The sequence below is a fragment of the Bombina bombina genome, chromosome 10 (assembly GCF_027579735.1).
Source record: "Bombina bombina isolate aBomBom1 chromosome 10, aBomBom1.pri, whole genome shotgun sequence".
NCBI lineage: Eukaryota > Metazoa > Chordata > Amphibia > Anura > Bombinatoridae > Bombina > Bombina bombina.
In genome coordinates, this window is record NC_069508.1 from 193,280,479 (window position 1) to 193,296,096 (window position 15,618).

Here is a 15,618-nt window from a genome sequence, read left to right on the forward strand (position 1 = left end):
CTCTTCTTAGAAAGAAGTTTAATCACATGTGATTTTTGATACTATCGGCTTTGATGGTCGAGATTGTTCCGGTGGAAGCTTATAGATTTCTGCTCAGGGTGATATATTTTCGAGGAAAATGTTAAGCCTCGTGCTTAATTTCTTTAATTTGATTATTCAGTTGTTCTAGCTTTGCTGGAACTTAAGAAGTTTCGTTTAAGCCCGGGAGTGTTCCGGAAGATACGTCGTATCCTAGATGACAGACTGGACCTGTTGTGGATACTAGTTAGGTATGTTCCTTCTTTCTACTTAGGAGAAGGAGTTCAGGTAAAGCAGGCCCATCTATCCTAGTTAACAGGCTGGACCTGTTTAGATATTATCTGGGATGGGTGCTTGATACTGGATCATATTGGTCTAGGGGTCCTAGAGGCCAGAACTAGGATTCTTTTCTGGGCAATTGTCTTGTCAGAGAAGACAAGGGACCTTTGGAGTCATTGTCCCGGTATCTATCACACTGCGGGAATATTTTCTTCCACTGTTGGTACATGCCCTAATAGGGGGAGGGTCTTCCCGTCCTAATTGGGTTCTATGATTTTTAAGCAGAGCTTATTAGTTCTTCTTTTTGCTGGAGAATGTAAGGTTTCCCCTACCTTTTTGTTTCTGAAGAATGTCTTTCCTGTTTCATCCTTTTTGTGCAAATTCGGTTCTTAGGAACTGTATCTTACTGTAAACCTCGTTCTGATACTTCTTGGGATCTGGGGTTTAAGGTGGCAGTATCCTGCTTCCAGATTTTACAGTAGTTCCCAGGTCTAGGCCTTTCTGGGTTTCTTACCTTCGCCTGCTAATAGACTTTTATGGATTTCCTCGTGTCTTTTCGATCTTCAGAGTTAAATATAGACTTGAGTTGCTGGTGTCGACACCAGTGTGGATCTGGATACTGTTTTTTCTTAGGGTCAGGGATTTTTATCTATCAAGCTGAATTCTTAGCATTGAATCCTTTCCTTTGAATTCGTTTAATCCTGAAATCTTGCTAATTTACCATCGGTTTATGCCCTCCAGCCCCCTTCTGGTCTTTGTTGACGCGGGGGTGGAGAGTGAAAGACTCAGCCGAGGCCTTGACTTCTGCATGGTGTTGATTCTGTATTAACAGACTTACATGGAATATCGGTGGGGGAAGTAAATTCCCAGTGTTCCGTTCAGATCTCCCTGTTCTGAGAAATTGTTTTCTTAGTTCTCCTGGGGCGGTTTTGACCTTGTCGCTTCCTTGTCCGTGGGGAGAGAGTGTCCTAGGGAGGTCCGTGGGTTGGGAGATTCCTTCCGATTATTCCTTTGGTTCCTCAGTGAGCATTCTGCTTGGAGGATTTGGTCTTCTGGGTTCGTACCAGTTGGGACCTCTCAGTGGAGAGACCTTCTTTTGAAGGAGAGTTCCTGCTGCTAACCGGTAGGGTCTCATGTTTTTGGTGGTGGGCGGTAGCCCACGTTGGCTCATTGCCAGCGACCCCCTCTGAGCGTACTCTTCAGGTTTGGATGTCCTCTACAATCATTCCCTGCTCGAATGTTTGTGTCAGATGGGGAAGTTTATCAGGCTTTCAAGGCTTCAGTGTTAGCTCCACCGCTTCTGTTGCAGAAGGTGGGTTTGAACCCAGGTGGGGCTCCGGCCTTTTCATCCTGAATATGCTAGACATCTAGCATTCTTTAGAGGTTTCTTTTAGCTTTCTTCTTTTCGGCCATGTCGCTCTTTGTTGTGGATGGTCGATCCTAGCAGGAGCAGACGTCAGTGTGACAGTTTGCTCCATTTATATCTAGAGTTGTGTCACAGTTTAGGGGCTTCGCCTCCATGGACTTTGTTACAGGGATCTGCTGGAGCAAGGTCCTTGTGTTCATCACATCCTAGACTCTCTTAGGCTGACTGCGTGGAATTGAATGCTTAGTCTTAGTCAAGAGAGGTTTTTCTGATAGAATGTTGATAAACTCGTTCTAGCTCATAAGCCGGTGTATAGTCGCATCTATCATATGGGGTGCGGATGTAGAGCGTGGATTCTCCTGGCATAAGGCCAGGTTTTCCAGGATCCTTTCCTTTCTCCAGGATGCTGTGGTGAAGGGCCTTCTTTTAGCTCCCTTAGGGGACAGATTTCGGCCCTATCTGTTTTACTGCTCGAGAGGCTCACAGAGCTTCCAGTTGTCCAGTCTTGTTCAGGCTTTGACTAGATCAGGCCTGTGTTTAGATCTAATGCTTCTCCTTGGAGTTTACATCTTGTTCTAAGTTTTGCAGAAAGCTCAGTTTGGGCTTATGCATGGAGTTAACATTAAGATTTTCTGTCTTGGAAGTTTTTTTTTTCTACTGGCTATTGCTTCAGCGCACAGAGTTTCTGAGATGGCTGCCTTGCAATGTGAGGTTCCTTACCTAGTTTTTCATGTGTCTAAGGCTGTTCTCTCTGAGTTAGGTTTTCTTCCTAGGGTTGTTTCAGATCACAACATTAATCAGGAGATTGTGGGCACTTCTTGTGTCCTAATCCTCCTCCTTTGAAGGAGTGGTTATTTCATAACTTGGATGTGTTTTGGGCCTTGAAGATCTATATTCAGACTACAAAGGAGTTTTGTCAAACTTTTACCATGTTTGTGTCTATTCTGGGAAGCGTAAGGGGCAGGAAGCCTTGTTCACTTGCTTGTTTGTCTGGCTGAGGAGCATGTTTGCTTAGCTTATAGAGTCAGCGGGACACAAACCTCCTCAGAGGCTTAAGGCTCATTTAACTAGAGCTGTAGCTCCCTCTTGGGTTTTAAGAACGAGGCCTTTAGGGATCAGAGTTGTAGGGCAACTACCTTCCTTACATATTTTTTGCAAAATTTTACATATTCAGAGTTTTTTGCTTCGGCAGAAGCAGCTTTTGGGAAAGGGTTGTTGCAGGCTGTGGTGCCCTCAGAACAGGGTCCACTTCTCTTTTTACCCTCTTGTTTTCATTCAGTGTCCTCTAGAGCTTGGGTATATGTTTCCATAAGTAAGGCATGAAGTTGTGAACTATCCTCATATTAAGAAGGAAAACATAAATTATGCTTACCATATAATTTCCTTCTGTATGAGGAGAGTTCACGGCCCCCGCCCGAATTCTCCGTTGGGCGGACTTACATTTTGGTTTTGTTCTTCTGGCACTATTTATGCCCTGATATTTCTTCTATTTTTCCTTGTTCCCTCGGCAGAATAACTGGGGGATGAGAGAAGTGGGGGAGGTATTTAAGCCTATGGCTAGGGTGTCTTTGCCTCCTCCTGGTGGCCAGGTTCTGTATTCCCACAAGTAAGGAATGAAGCCGTGGACTCTCCTTATACAGAAGGAAAGGAAATTATCTGGTAAGCATAATTTGTTTTCCTTGTTTTGTGTGTGTGTGTGTATGTGTGTGTGTGTATATATATATATATATATATATATATATATATATATATATATATATATATATATATATATATATATATATATATATTTTTTTTTTATTTTTTTTTAGAAGCCGGCACAATCTTCGTACACACACACTGTACCTACACACACTATGTACACGCACACACACTGTACACACTATGGGCTAGATTTATTAAAGCTGAGGCGTACAGGGGCGCGTATACGTGCCCCTGTACGCCTCAGCTCGCCTGTGGCGGGGCGAAAATACCCGCAGGTATTCGGCATTGCACACGAGCGCAATTTTGCGCTCGCGTGCAATCCTGCCTCCTGCCCGCGCTCAGCCAATCATGCGCGGGCAGGAGCTGTCAATCTCCTCGGTCTGACTAGACCGAGGAGATTGAATTTCGCCAGATTAGAGGTGGCGAAGAGGCTCAGGAAGCAGCAGTCTGGTGACCGCTGCTTGATAAATGACGGCGGGCAAGTTCTTGAGAGAACTTGCTGCCGTAAGGGCTTAATAAATCTAGCCCTATGTACACACACTGTACACACTGTACACACTGTACGTACACACACTATGTGCACACACACACACTGTACGTGCACACACACACACTGTACGTACACACACTGTACGTGCACACACACACACTGTACGTACACACACTATGTGCACACACACACACTGTACGTACACACACTATGTGCACACACACACACACACTGTACGTACACACACTATGTGCACACACACACACACACACTGTACGTACACACACACACACTGTACGTACACACACTATGTGCACACACACACACACTGTACGTACACACACTATGTGCACACACACACACACTGTACGTACACACACTATGTGCACACACACACACACTACGTACACACACTATGTGCACACACACACACAATGTAAACACTGTACGTACACACAATGTACATACACACCCTATATATACATACATACAAACATACATACAAACATACATGCACAGGGGTGGAAAATATCACTATAGTTTACTAGTCAGGGGTTAAAAGCTACTAGTCTAGTGGAAAAAATGTACTATAAAGGGATACTAAACCCAAATGTTTCTTTTATAATTCGGATAGAGCATGCAATTTTAAGCAACTTTCTAATTTACTCTCATTAGCACATTTTCTTTGTTCTTTTTGTATCTTTATTTGAAAAGCAGGAATGAAAGCTTAGGAGCCGGTCCATTTTAGGTTCAGCACCTGGGTAGCGCTTGCTGATTGGTGACTAAGGGGGCGATTTATCAAAGGCTAGGCGAACTGTCTATGTGCTTCGCCTGTAACTGCGCCCCAGCTCACCTCCAGAGAAGCACACGTGCCCCTGAATTTATTAAAAAAAAATAGACCTAACTTTGTGCGGTGAGTAAAAGGCAAGCTGGGCCGTAATAATGATATATTTCGCCTGTCGGAAAAAGCATTTACTCCGTATTTATCATAGTACATCCCTATTAATATTTACGCCGCCATGTCTTGATTATTAAAGATGTGTTTTTTTAGGTATCTATTTTGCGCGTATTTGTCATATCTCTTAAATTTGTGCAGTTAGGTACAGTACCTAATTTAATAATGTGTTAGTTATATTTTCTATTTTTGACATATTTAATAATGTTTCCGTGCTGTGTTTTTCCACAATATATATTCGTCAGTCAAGGCTTATTAAGACCACAACGGGCAAGAAAATTATTGGTACCCCTATGCACCTGTAGAAGCGCAAATTGGATAAAGCAGTTAAAAGAAGAAAGTACTCCATCGCAAGCTGTAAAAAAATGTATGATGCTGTTCGCCTATGTATGTATGGCGAAATATAAAACACGCCATATAAGGAGAAATTTCAGTTCCCTATCGGCGCAATGATAAATAAGAAACTGTGCGTATTTGTAGGTCGGGCTGTGAATTTACGCCTATTACTAATGTATATTGATGCACTTGGTAGCGTGCCCGTGCGCCTAGGGGAGTGCGAAGAAGTTTCTTTCAGATTTGCGCAATTATAGGCGCAGATTGATTACATAAATATGGAGATAGGGTCGTATGCGTAGTTTTGGGCGCAATTGCGGGTGGATTACTTTGTTAAATCGCCCCCTAAATGTAGCTTAAAAGTTGCTTAAAATTGCTGCTCTGAATCATGATTGAAAAAATGTGGGTTTAGTGTCCTTTTAAAGATCGTATCTCCATTCCTTAAACCAGTGATTTTTAACCTTTTTTTTGCCATGGCACACTTTTTTACATTAAAAAATCCTGTGGCACACCACCATCCCAAAATTTAAAAAAAATCACACATTGTAGCCTAATACAGCATATATATATACACATACATACATACTGTATGTATTGTGCTGTTATGCCATGCCTCCTACAAACTACCCCTGCACTGGGAGTAAAATTATGTCACACTGTTATCAGTCTGCCGTGGCACACCTGAGGATCTCTCATGGCACACTAGTGTGCCACGGCACACTGGTTGAAAAACACTGCCTTAAACCATAGCTTATCACCACAGGTTTGGAGATAAGGGAGAAAATAAACAAATACAAAGAATTCTAATATTCTGAACAATCCCCTGTCATGCTTTCTATTTTAATTTAATTCAGATGTTTGTTTTGTTTACTTACAATTTAAAAAGCAATATAAGCATTTAGGATATTGTACTTGCAAGATTATCCATAAAAACTCTGTTTTTAATTACTATTTTTTTTTTAAGTGATCAGTGAAAGTTAACCCCATATTTTTTTCCCTTTTCCAGTATTTAGAGGCCCATCTAAAATTCCTGGCTTTTTTCCTTCAAGAAGCCACTCTGTACCTAAGCTGGAGTCGTGCCAAGGAGATCTGGGAATGTCTTGTCACCAGCCATGATGTGTGCGAGCTCGATCGTGAAGTAAGACCTTAGTATAAATAAATGAGTTTATTATAATTTCCTGCACTACTTATCAATCATAGCAATTTGCGAGTTAAAGGGACACTCCTACTTTAAAATGTGTTTCCTACTTACTGCAGATTATTAAATGTATGGGAAATTGTTCCCTTATGTTTTATTGAATTTCTGTTTTTGCTCATTAAAGAAATCACATACTACTCTCAAGGATTTGCCAATTTAAATGGGCTGGCCCTGCAGAAAGAGCAGACTTGGTCATTTTATCTTTTTGTACTCAAAGTCTAATAGTTAGATATTGTAATGCTAATAAAGGCTGGGATATTTCAATGAGCAAAACAATCTCTTTCGGATACAAAAAATAACCACCACTGGGAGGTTAATCTACACACTTGTCTCCTGTTTACACAGCTTTTCTACAAAACATACAACCATAGTCATATTTTCAATATAGGTGGAGGTTTCAACAGGCAGAAACGGCTATTTAACACCTTAACGACCGAGGATGTGCCAGGCTGGTTGTTAACGACCAAGGCTATACCTGGCACGTCCTCGGGTTTTAAGCGCTGGAAGCGCGCTTCCTGCGGCTTTCGGGGTATTGCAATGATGCCTCGATATTGAGGCATCCTGCAATACCCTCTGCTAAGCAACCGATCGTTGGTGGCGTGGGAGGGATAGGAGGGGGCGGATGGGCGGCCCATCGCTGAAGGACGGCCCATCGCTGAAGGAGTTCCGGTGAGGGGGTGGGAGCGAGCATGAAGGTAGCGGGACCGCTACACTGCGGCAAATGTTTAGTGAAAGGGGGAAGGGTTTTATACTCTGCAGCTGGTAAAAAAAAGTAATTGGAAACACATTAAAGGGACACTGAACCCAAATTTTTTTCTTTCACGATTCAGATAGAGCATGACATTTTTAAGAAACTTTCTAATTTACTCCTGTTATCAATTTTTCTTCATTCTCTTGGTATTTTTATTTGAAATGCAAGAATGTAAGTTTAGATGCCGGCCCATTTTTGGTGAACAACCTGGCTTGTTCTTGCTGATTGGTGGATAAATTCATCCCCCAATAAAAAAAAGTGCTGTCCAGATATCTGAACCAAAAAAAAAAAAGCTTAGATGCCTTTTTCAAATAAAGATAGCAAGAGAACGAATAAAAATTGATAATAGGAGTAAATTAGAAAATTGCTTAAAATTGCATGCTGTATCTGAATCACAAAAGAAAAAAATTGGGTTCAGTGTCCCTTTAAGGGAAAAACAATTTTTCATGTAATTGGCAAGAGTCCATGAGCTAGTGACATATGGGATATACAATCCTACCAGGAGGGGCAAAGTTTCCCAAACCTCAAAATGCCTATAAATAAACCCTTCACCACACCCACAATTCAGTTTTTACAAACTTTGCCTCCTATGGAGGTGGTGAAGTAAGTTTGTGCTTAGATCTCTACGTTGATATGCACTTCTCAGCATTTTGAAGCCCGATTCCTCTGAGTGCAGTGAATGTCAGAGAGATGTGATGTGAGTATCATCTATTGAATGCAATGGTTTTCCTCGCGGGAGATCTATTTCATAGGTTCTCTGTTATTGTTTGTAGAGATTCATCTCCTACTTCCCTTATTCAGATCGATTATATACTCTCATATTCCATTACCTCTACTGATAACTGTTTCAGTACTGGTTTGGCTATCTGCTATATGTGGATGGGTGTCTTTTGGCACTCTCAGCTATGGTTTGGCACTTTATGCATTAATATAAAGTTCTAAATATATGTATTGTACTTATATTTGCCATGAGTCAGGTTTATGTATATTTCTTTTCTTTCATGTAATTAGCAAGAGTCCATGAGCTAGTGACGTATGGGATATACATTCCTACCAGGAGGGGCAAAGTTTCCCAAACCTCAAAATGCCTATAAATACACCCCTCACCACACCCACAAATCAGTTTTACAAACTTTGCCTCCTGTGGAGGTGGTGAAGTAAGTTTGTGCTAGATTCTACGTTGATATGCGCTCCGCAGCAGGTTGGAGCCCGGTTTTCCTCTCAGCGTGCAGTGAATGTCAGAGGGATGTGAAGAGAGTATTGCCTATTTGAATTCAATGATCTCCTTCTACGGGGTCTATTTCATAGGTTCTCTGTTATCGGTCGTAGAGATTCATCTCTTACCTCCCTTTTCAGATCGACGATATACTCTTACATTTACCATTACCTCTACTGATTCTCGTTTCAGTACTGGTTTGGCTTTCTACTACATGTAGATGAGTGTCCTGGGTAAGTAAGTCTTATTTTTGTGACACTCTAAGCTATGGTTGGGCACTTCTATATAAAGTTCTAAATATTTGTGTTTAAACATTTATTTGCCTTGATTCAGGATGTTCAATATTCCTTATTTCAGACAGTCAGTTTCATTATTTGGGATAATGCATTTGAATAATCAATTTTCTTACCTTAAAATTTGACTTTTTTCCATGTGGGCTGTTAGGATCGCGGGGGCTGAAAATGCTTCATTTTATTGCGTCATTCTTGGCGCTGACTTTTTTGGCGCAAAAATTTTTTCTTTGTTATTTCCGGCGTCGTACTTGTCGCCGGAAGTTGCGTCATTTTTGACGTTTTTTTTTGCGCCAAAAATGTTGGCGTTACCGGATGTTTCGTCATTTTTGGCGCTAAAAGCATTTAGGCGCCAAATAATGTGGGCGTCTTTTTTTGGCGCCAAAAAATATGGGCGTCATTATTGTCTCCACATTATTTACGTCTCATTGTTTATTGCTTCTGGTTGCTAGAAGCTTGTTCACTGGCATTTTTTCCCATTCCTGAAACTGTCATTTAAGGAATTTGATCAATTTTGCTTTATATGTTGTTTTTTCTTTTACATATTGCAAGATGTCTCAGATTGAGCCTGAATCAGAAGATACTTCTGGAAAATTGCTGCTTGATGCTGGATCTACCAAAGCTAAGTGTATTTGCTGTAGAGTGTTCCTGTTAACATAAGAGATTTTGTTTCTAAATCCATTAAGGCGGCTATGTCTGTTATTCCTCCTTCTAGTAAACGTAAAAGGTCTTTTAAAACTTCTCATTTTTCAGATGAATTTTTAAATGAGAGATAAAAAAGAGGGCGCCACATAGGGTGATATTGTTGGATCAAAGTTCAAATGGGTAATTATTATCGTCGCTTACCAGAAAACGATGCACCGTATTGTAACCGGTGCTGACAGGCCGGCTAACACTTTCAGTGGTTAGCACACTGGGTGGCCTCCGGCAGGTTGTACACAGCTGGTACTCAGCGTTCACTTGATTGGTGTGCGTCTGTGCAGCTGCAGCTCACGAGTCAGACACTGTGGTGAATCAGACAATTTCAAACCTTTTGTCAGGGAGGAAGCACTGCAGTGGATCGAACACTTTGACACCTTAACCAGGAAGGCTCAAAAGAGAACAGAGGACAACTTCCGTATATAAAATAAATGAATTTTATTCCAAACAAACTGCTACGCGTTTCTAGACCTACACCGGTCTTTTCATCAGGCATACAAACAATGGATCCATTGTTTGTATGCCTGATGAAAAGACCGGTGTAGGTCTAGAAACGCGTAGCAGTTTGTTTGGAATAAAATTCATTTATTTTATATACGGAAGTTGTCCTCTGTTCTCTTTTGAGCCTTCCTGGTTAAGGTGTCAAAGTGTTCGATCCACTGCAGTGCTTCCTCCCTGACAAAAGGTTTGAAATTGTCTGATTCACCACAGTGTCTGACTCGTGAGCTGCAGCTGCACAGACGCACACCAATCAAGTGAACGCTGAGTACCAGCTGTGTACAACCTGCCGGAGGCCACCCAGTGTGCTAACCACTGAAAGTGTTAGCCGGCCTGTCAGCACCGGTTACAATACGGTGCATCGTTTTCTGGTAAGCGACGATAATAATTACCCATTTGAACTTTGATCCAACAATATCACCCTATGTGGCGCCCTCTTTTTTATCTCTAATTACAGATATCTCCTTTCCGAAGACCAGAGGAGCTTTTGCCGCCAGTATATTTGAGTGCAAGATTCAGCACTATCAACTCACATGAACTTTATGGTTTGTTTTTAGACCAATACCACGTATTAATCTTTTTTCAGCGCACCCCGCACACGGTTCCCCTAGGGGTTCCCTTCTCATGACTGAATTTTTAAATGAACATCATCATTCTGATTCTGATAATGATTCCTCTGGTTCAGAGGATTCTGTCTCAGAGATTGATGCTGATAAATCTTCATATTTATTCAAAATGGAATTTATTCGTTCTTTACTTAAAGAAGTCTTAATTGCATTAGAAATAGAGGATTCTGGTCCTCTTGATACTAAATCTAAACGTTTAAATAAGGTTTTTAAATCTCCTGTAGTTATTCCAGAAGTTTTTCCTGTCCCTGATGCTATTTCTGAAGTAATTTCCAGGGAATGGAATAATTTGGGTAATTCATTTACTCCTTCTAAACGTTTTAAGCAATTATATCCTGTGCCATCTGACAGATTAGAGTTTTGGGACAAAATCCCTAAGGTTGATGGGGCTATCTCTACTCTTGCTAAACGTACTACTATTCCTACGGCAGATAGTACTTCCTTTAAGGATCCTTTAGATAGAAAAATTGAATCCTTTCTAAGAAAAGCTTACTTATGTTCAGGTAATCTTCTTAGACCTGCTATATCTTTAGCGGATGTTGCTGCAGCTTCAACTTTTTGGTTGGAAGCTTTAGCGCAGCAAGTGACAGATCATAATTCTCATAGCATTGTTAATCTTCTTCAACATGCTAATAATTTTATTTGTGATGCCATCTTTGATATCATTAGGGTTGATGTCAGGTATATGTCTCTAGCTATTTTAGCTAGAAGAGCTTTATGGCTTAAAACTTGGAATGCTGATATGTCTTCCAAGTCAACTTTGCTTTCCCTTTCTTTCCAGGGTAATAAATTATTTGGTTCACAGTTGGATTCCATTATTTCAACTGTTACTGGGGGGAAAGGAACTTTTTTACCACAGGATAAAAAATCTAAAGGTAAATTTAGGTCTACTAATCGTTTTCGTTCCTTTCGTCACAATAAGGAACAAAAGCCTGATCCTTCCCCTACAGGAGCGGTATCAGTTTGGAAACCATCTCCAGTCTGGAATAAATCCAAGCCTTTTAGGAAGCCAAAGTCGGCTCCCAAGTCAACATGAAGGTGCGGCCCTCATTCCAGCCCAGCTGGTAGGGGGCAGATTACGATTTTTCAAAGAAATTTGGATCAATTCGATTCACAATCTTTGGATTCAGAACATTGTTTCACAAGGGTACAGAATAGGCTTCAAGATAAGGCCTCCTGCAAGAAGATTTTTTCTTTCCTGTGTCCCAGTAAATCCAGTGAAGGCTCAAGCATTTCTGAAATGTGTTTCAGATCTAGAGTTAGCTGGAGTAATTGTGCCAGTTCCAGTTCTGGAACAGGGGCTGGGGTTTTACTCAAATCTCTTTATTGTACCAAAGAAGGAGAATTCCTTCAGACCAGTGCTGGATTTAAAAATATTGAATCATTATGTAAGGATACCAACATTCAAAATGGTAACTATAAGGACTATTCTGCCTTTGTTCAGCAAGGGCATTATATGTCCACAATAGATTTACAGGATGCATATCTGCATATTCTGATTCATCCAGATCACTATCAGTTTCTGAGATTCTCTTTCCTAGACAAGCATTACCAGTTTGTGGCTCTGCCGTTTGGCCTAGCAACAGCTCCAAGGATTTTTACAAAGGTTCTCGGTGCCCTTCTGTCTGTAATCAGAGAACAGGGTATTGTGGTATTTCCTTATTTGGATGATATCTTGGTACTTGCTCAGTCTTCACATTTAGCAGAATCTCATACGAATCGACTTGTATTGTTTCTTCAAAAACATGGTTGGAGTATCAATTTACCAAAAAGTTCATTGATTCCTCAGACAAGGGTAACCTTTTTAGGTTTCCAGATAGATTCAGTGTCCATGACTCTGTCTCTGACAGACAAGAGACGTCTAAATTTGGTTTCAGCTTGTCGAAACCTTCAGTCTCAATCATTCCCTTCGGTAGCATTATGCATGGAAATTCTAGGTCTTATGACTGCTGCATCGGACGCGATCCCCTTTGCTCGTTTTCACATGCGACCTCTTCAGCTCTGTATGGTGAACCAGTGGTGCAGGGATTATACAAAGATATCTCAATTAATATCTTTAAAACCGATTGTACGACACTCTGACGTGGTGGACAGACCACCATCGTTTAGTTCAGGGGGCTTCTTTTGTTCTTCCGACCTGGACTGGGATTTCAACAGATGCAAGTCTGGCAGGTTGGGGAGCTGTTTGGGGGTCTCTGACAGCACAAGGGGTTTGGGAATCTCAGGAGGTGAGATTACCAATCAACATTTTGGAACTCCGTGCAATTTTCAGAGCTCTTCAGTCATGGCCTCTTCTAAAGAGACAGTCGTTCATTTGTTTTCAGACGGACAATGTCACAACCGTGGCATATGTCAATCATCAAGGAGGGACTCATAGTCCTCTGGCTATGAAAGAAGTATCTCGAATACTGGTATGGGCGGAATCCAACTCCTGTCTAATTTCTGCAGTTCATATCCCAGGTATAGACAATTGGGAAGCGGATTATCTCAGTCGCCAAACGTTACATCCGGGCGAATGGTCTCTTCACCCAGAGGTATTTCTTCAGATTGTTCAAATGTGGGGACTTCCAGAAATAGATCTGATGGCTTCTCATCTAAACAAGAAACTTCCCAGGTATCTGTCCAGATCCAGGGATCCTCAGGCGGAGGCAGTGGATGCATTGTCACTTCCTTGGAAGTATCATCCTGCCTATATCTTTCCGCCTCTTGTTCTCCTTCCAAGAGTGATTTCCAAGATTCTAAAGGAGTGCTCGTTTGTTCTGCTGGTGGCTCCAGCATGGCCTCACAGGTTTTGGTATGCGGATCTTGTCCAGATGGCCACTTGCCAACCGTGGACTCTTCCATTAAGACCAGACCTTCTATCGCAAGGTCCTTTTTTCCATCAGGATCTCAAATCCTTAAATTTGAAGGTATGGAGATTGAACGCTTGATTCTCAGTCATAGAGGTTTCTCTGACTCAGTAATTAATACTATGTTACAGGCTCGTAAATCTGTATCTAGGAAGATATATTATCGAGTCTGGAAGATTTAAATTTCTTGGTGTTCTTCTCATCATTTTTCTTGGCATTCTTTTAGAATTCCTAGAATTTTACAGTTTCTTCAGGATGGTTTGGATAAAGGTTTGTCTGCAAGTTCCTTGAAAGGACAAATCTCTGCTCTTTCTGTTCTTTTCCACAGAAAGATTGCTAGTCTTCCTGATATTCATTGTTTTGTACAGGCTTTGGTTCGTATAAAACCTGTTATTAAGTCAATTTCTCCTCCTTGGAGTTTGAATTTGGTTCTGGGGGCTCTTCAAGCTCCTCCGTTTGAACCTATGCATTCGCTGGACATTAAATTACTTTCTTGGAAAGTTTTGTTTCTTTTGGCCATCTCTTCTCCTAGAAGAGTTTCTGAATTATCTGCTCTTTCTTGTGAGTCTCCTTTTCTGGTTTTCATCAGGATAAGGCGGTGTTGCGAACGTCTTTAAATTTTTACCTAAGGTTGTGAATTCTAACAACATTAGTAGAGAAATTGTGGTTCCTTCATTGTGTCCTAATCCTAAGAATTCTAAGGAAAGATCGTTGCATTCTTTGGATGTAGTTAGAGCTTTGAAATATTATGTTGAAGCTACTAAAAATTTCAGAAAGACTTCTAGTCTATTTGTTATCTTTTCCGGTTCTAGGAAAGGTCAGAAGGCCTCTGCCATTTCTTTGGCGTCTTGGTTAAAGTCTTTGATTCATCATGCTTATGTCGAGTCGGGTAAAACTCCGCCTCAAAGGATTACAGCTCATTCTACTAGGTCAGTTTCTACTTCCTGGGCGTTTAGGAATGAAGCTTCGGTTGATCAGATTTGCAAAGCAGCAACTTGGTCTTCTTTGCAGACTTTTACTAAATTCTACCATTTTGATGTGTTTTCTTCTTCTGAAGCAGTTTTTGGTAGAAAAGTACTTCAGGCAGCTGTTTCAGTTTGATTCTTCTGCTTATTTCAGTTTTTTCATTATAAGATTTAAACTTTGTTTTGGGTGTGGATTATTTTCAGCGGAATTGGCTGTCTTTATTTTATCCCTCCCTCTCTAGTGACTCTTGCGTGGAAGATCCACATCTTGGGTATTCATTATCCCATACGTCACTAGCTCATGGACTCTTGCTAATTACATGAAAGAAAACATAATTTATGTAAGAACTTACCTGATAAATTCATTTCTTTCATATTGGCAAGAGTCCATGAGGCCCACCCTTTTTGTGGTGGTTATGATTTTTTTGTATAAAGCACAATTATTCCAATTCCTTATTTTTTTTATGCTTTCGCACTTTTTTCTTATCACCCCACTTCTTGGCTATGCGTTAAAACTGATTTGTGGGTGTGGTGAGGGATGTATTTATAGGCATTTTGAGGTTTGGGAAACTTTGCCCCTCCTGGTAGGAATATATATCCCATACGTCACTAGCTCATGGACTCTTGCTAATATGAAAGAAATGAATTTATCAGGTAAGTTCTTACATAAATTATGTTTTTGCAGACTTTCATTTTCATATTTGGGAAAAAACATATTTAGGAAAATATTTTTTCTTACCTGGGGTATAGTCTTTTTTGAATTGACTGCTTTTTCATTAAATTTCGCGGGCAAAATTAGGCTCGCGAGGGCGCAAAATGCCAAAGTTTATTGCGTCATTCTTGGCACGAGAATTTTTTTGGCGCAAAGGTACGTCCCGTGACGCAAATTCGTAATTTCTGGCGTCTTAGTTGACGCCGAGTTCCTTGCACAAGGTTGCGTCTTCAATGACACAAGTATGTCATTTCTGGATGTTAGTGGCAAAAAATTTCAGTTTGCGTTATGCGTCATACTTGGCGCGAAACAATTTCATTATTTAAAAACCCATTCCTATATGCCTTTTGCCTTTTTCTATGTCAGAGGGCTATGCTGTTTGCATTTTTTTCCCATTCCTGAAACTGCCATATACGGAAATTGATAATTTTGCTTTATATGTTGTTTTTTTCTCTTACATTTGCAAGATGTCTCAATCTGATCCTGTCTCAGAAACCACTGTTAGAACCCTGCTGCCTGATAACAGTTCCAAGAATCCATGAGCTAGTGACGTATGGGATATACATTCCTACCAGGAGGGGCAAAGTTTCCCAAACCTCAAAATGCCTATAAATACACCCCTCACCACACCCACAATTCAGTTTTACAAACTTTGCCTCCCATGGAGGT

General features: G+C 40.9%; 1 protein-coding gene across 1 annotated transcript in view; it reads left to right on the plus strand.

Moving 5' to 3' along the window:
• Positions 1-15,618, plus strand: part of LOC128640796 (ubiquitin carboxyl-terminal hydrolase 24) — a 152,644-nt gene that overhangs the window by 127,007 nt on the left and 10,019 nt on the right. The window contains exon 18 of the mRNA XM_053693216.1: positions 6,152-6,283. Within this exon, the coding sequence (XP_053549191.1) occupies positions 6,152-6,283 (132 nt within the window). The remainder of the gene's footprint in view (positions 1-6,151; positions 6,284-15,618) is intronic.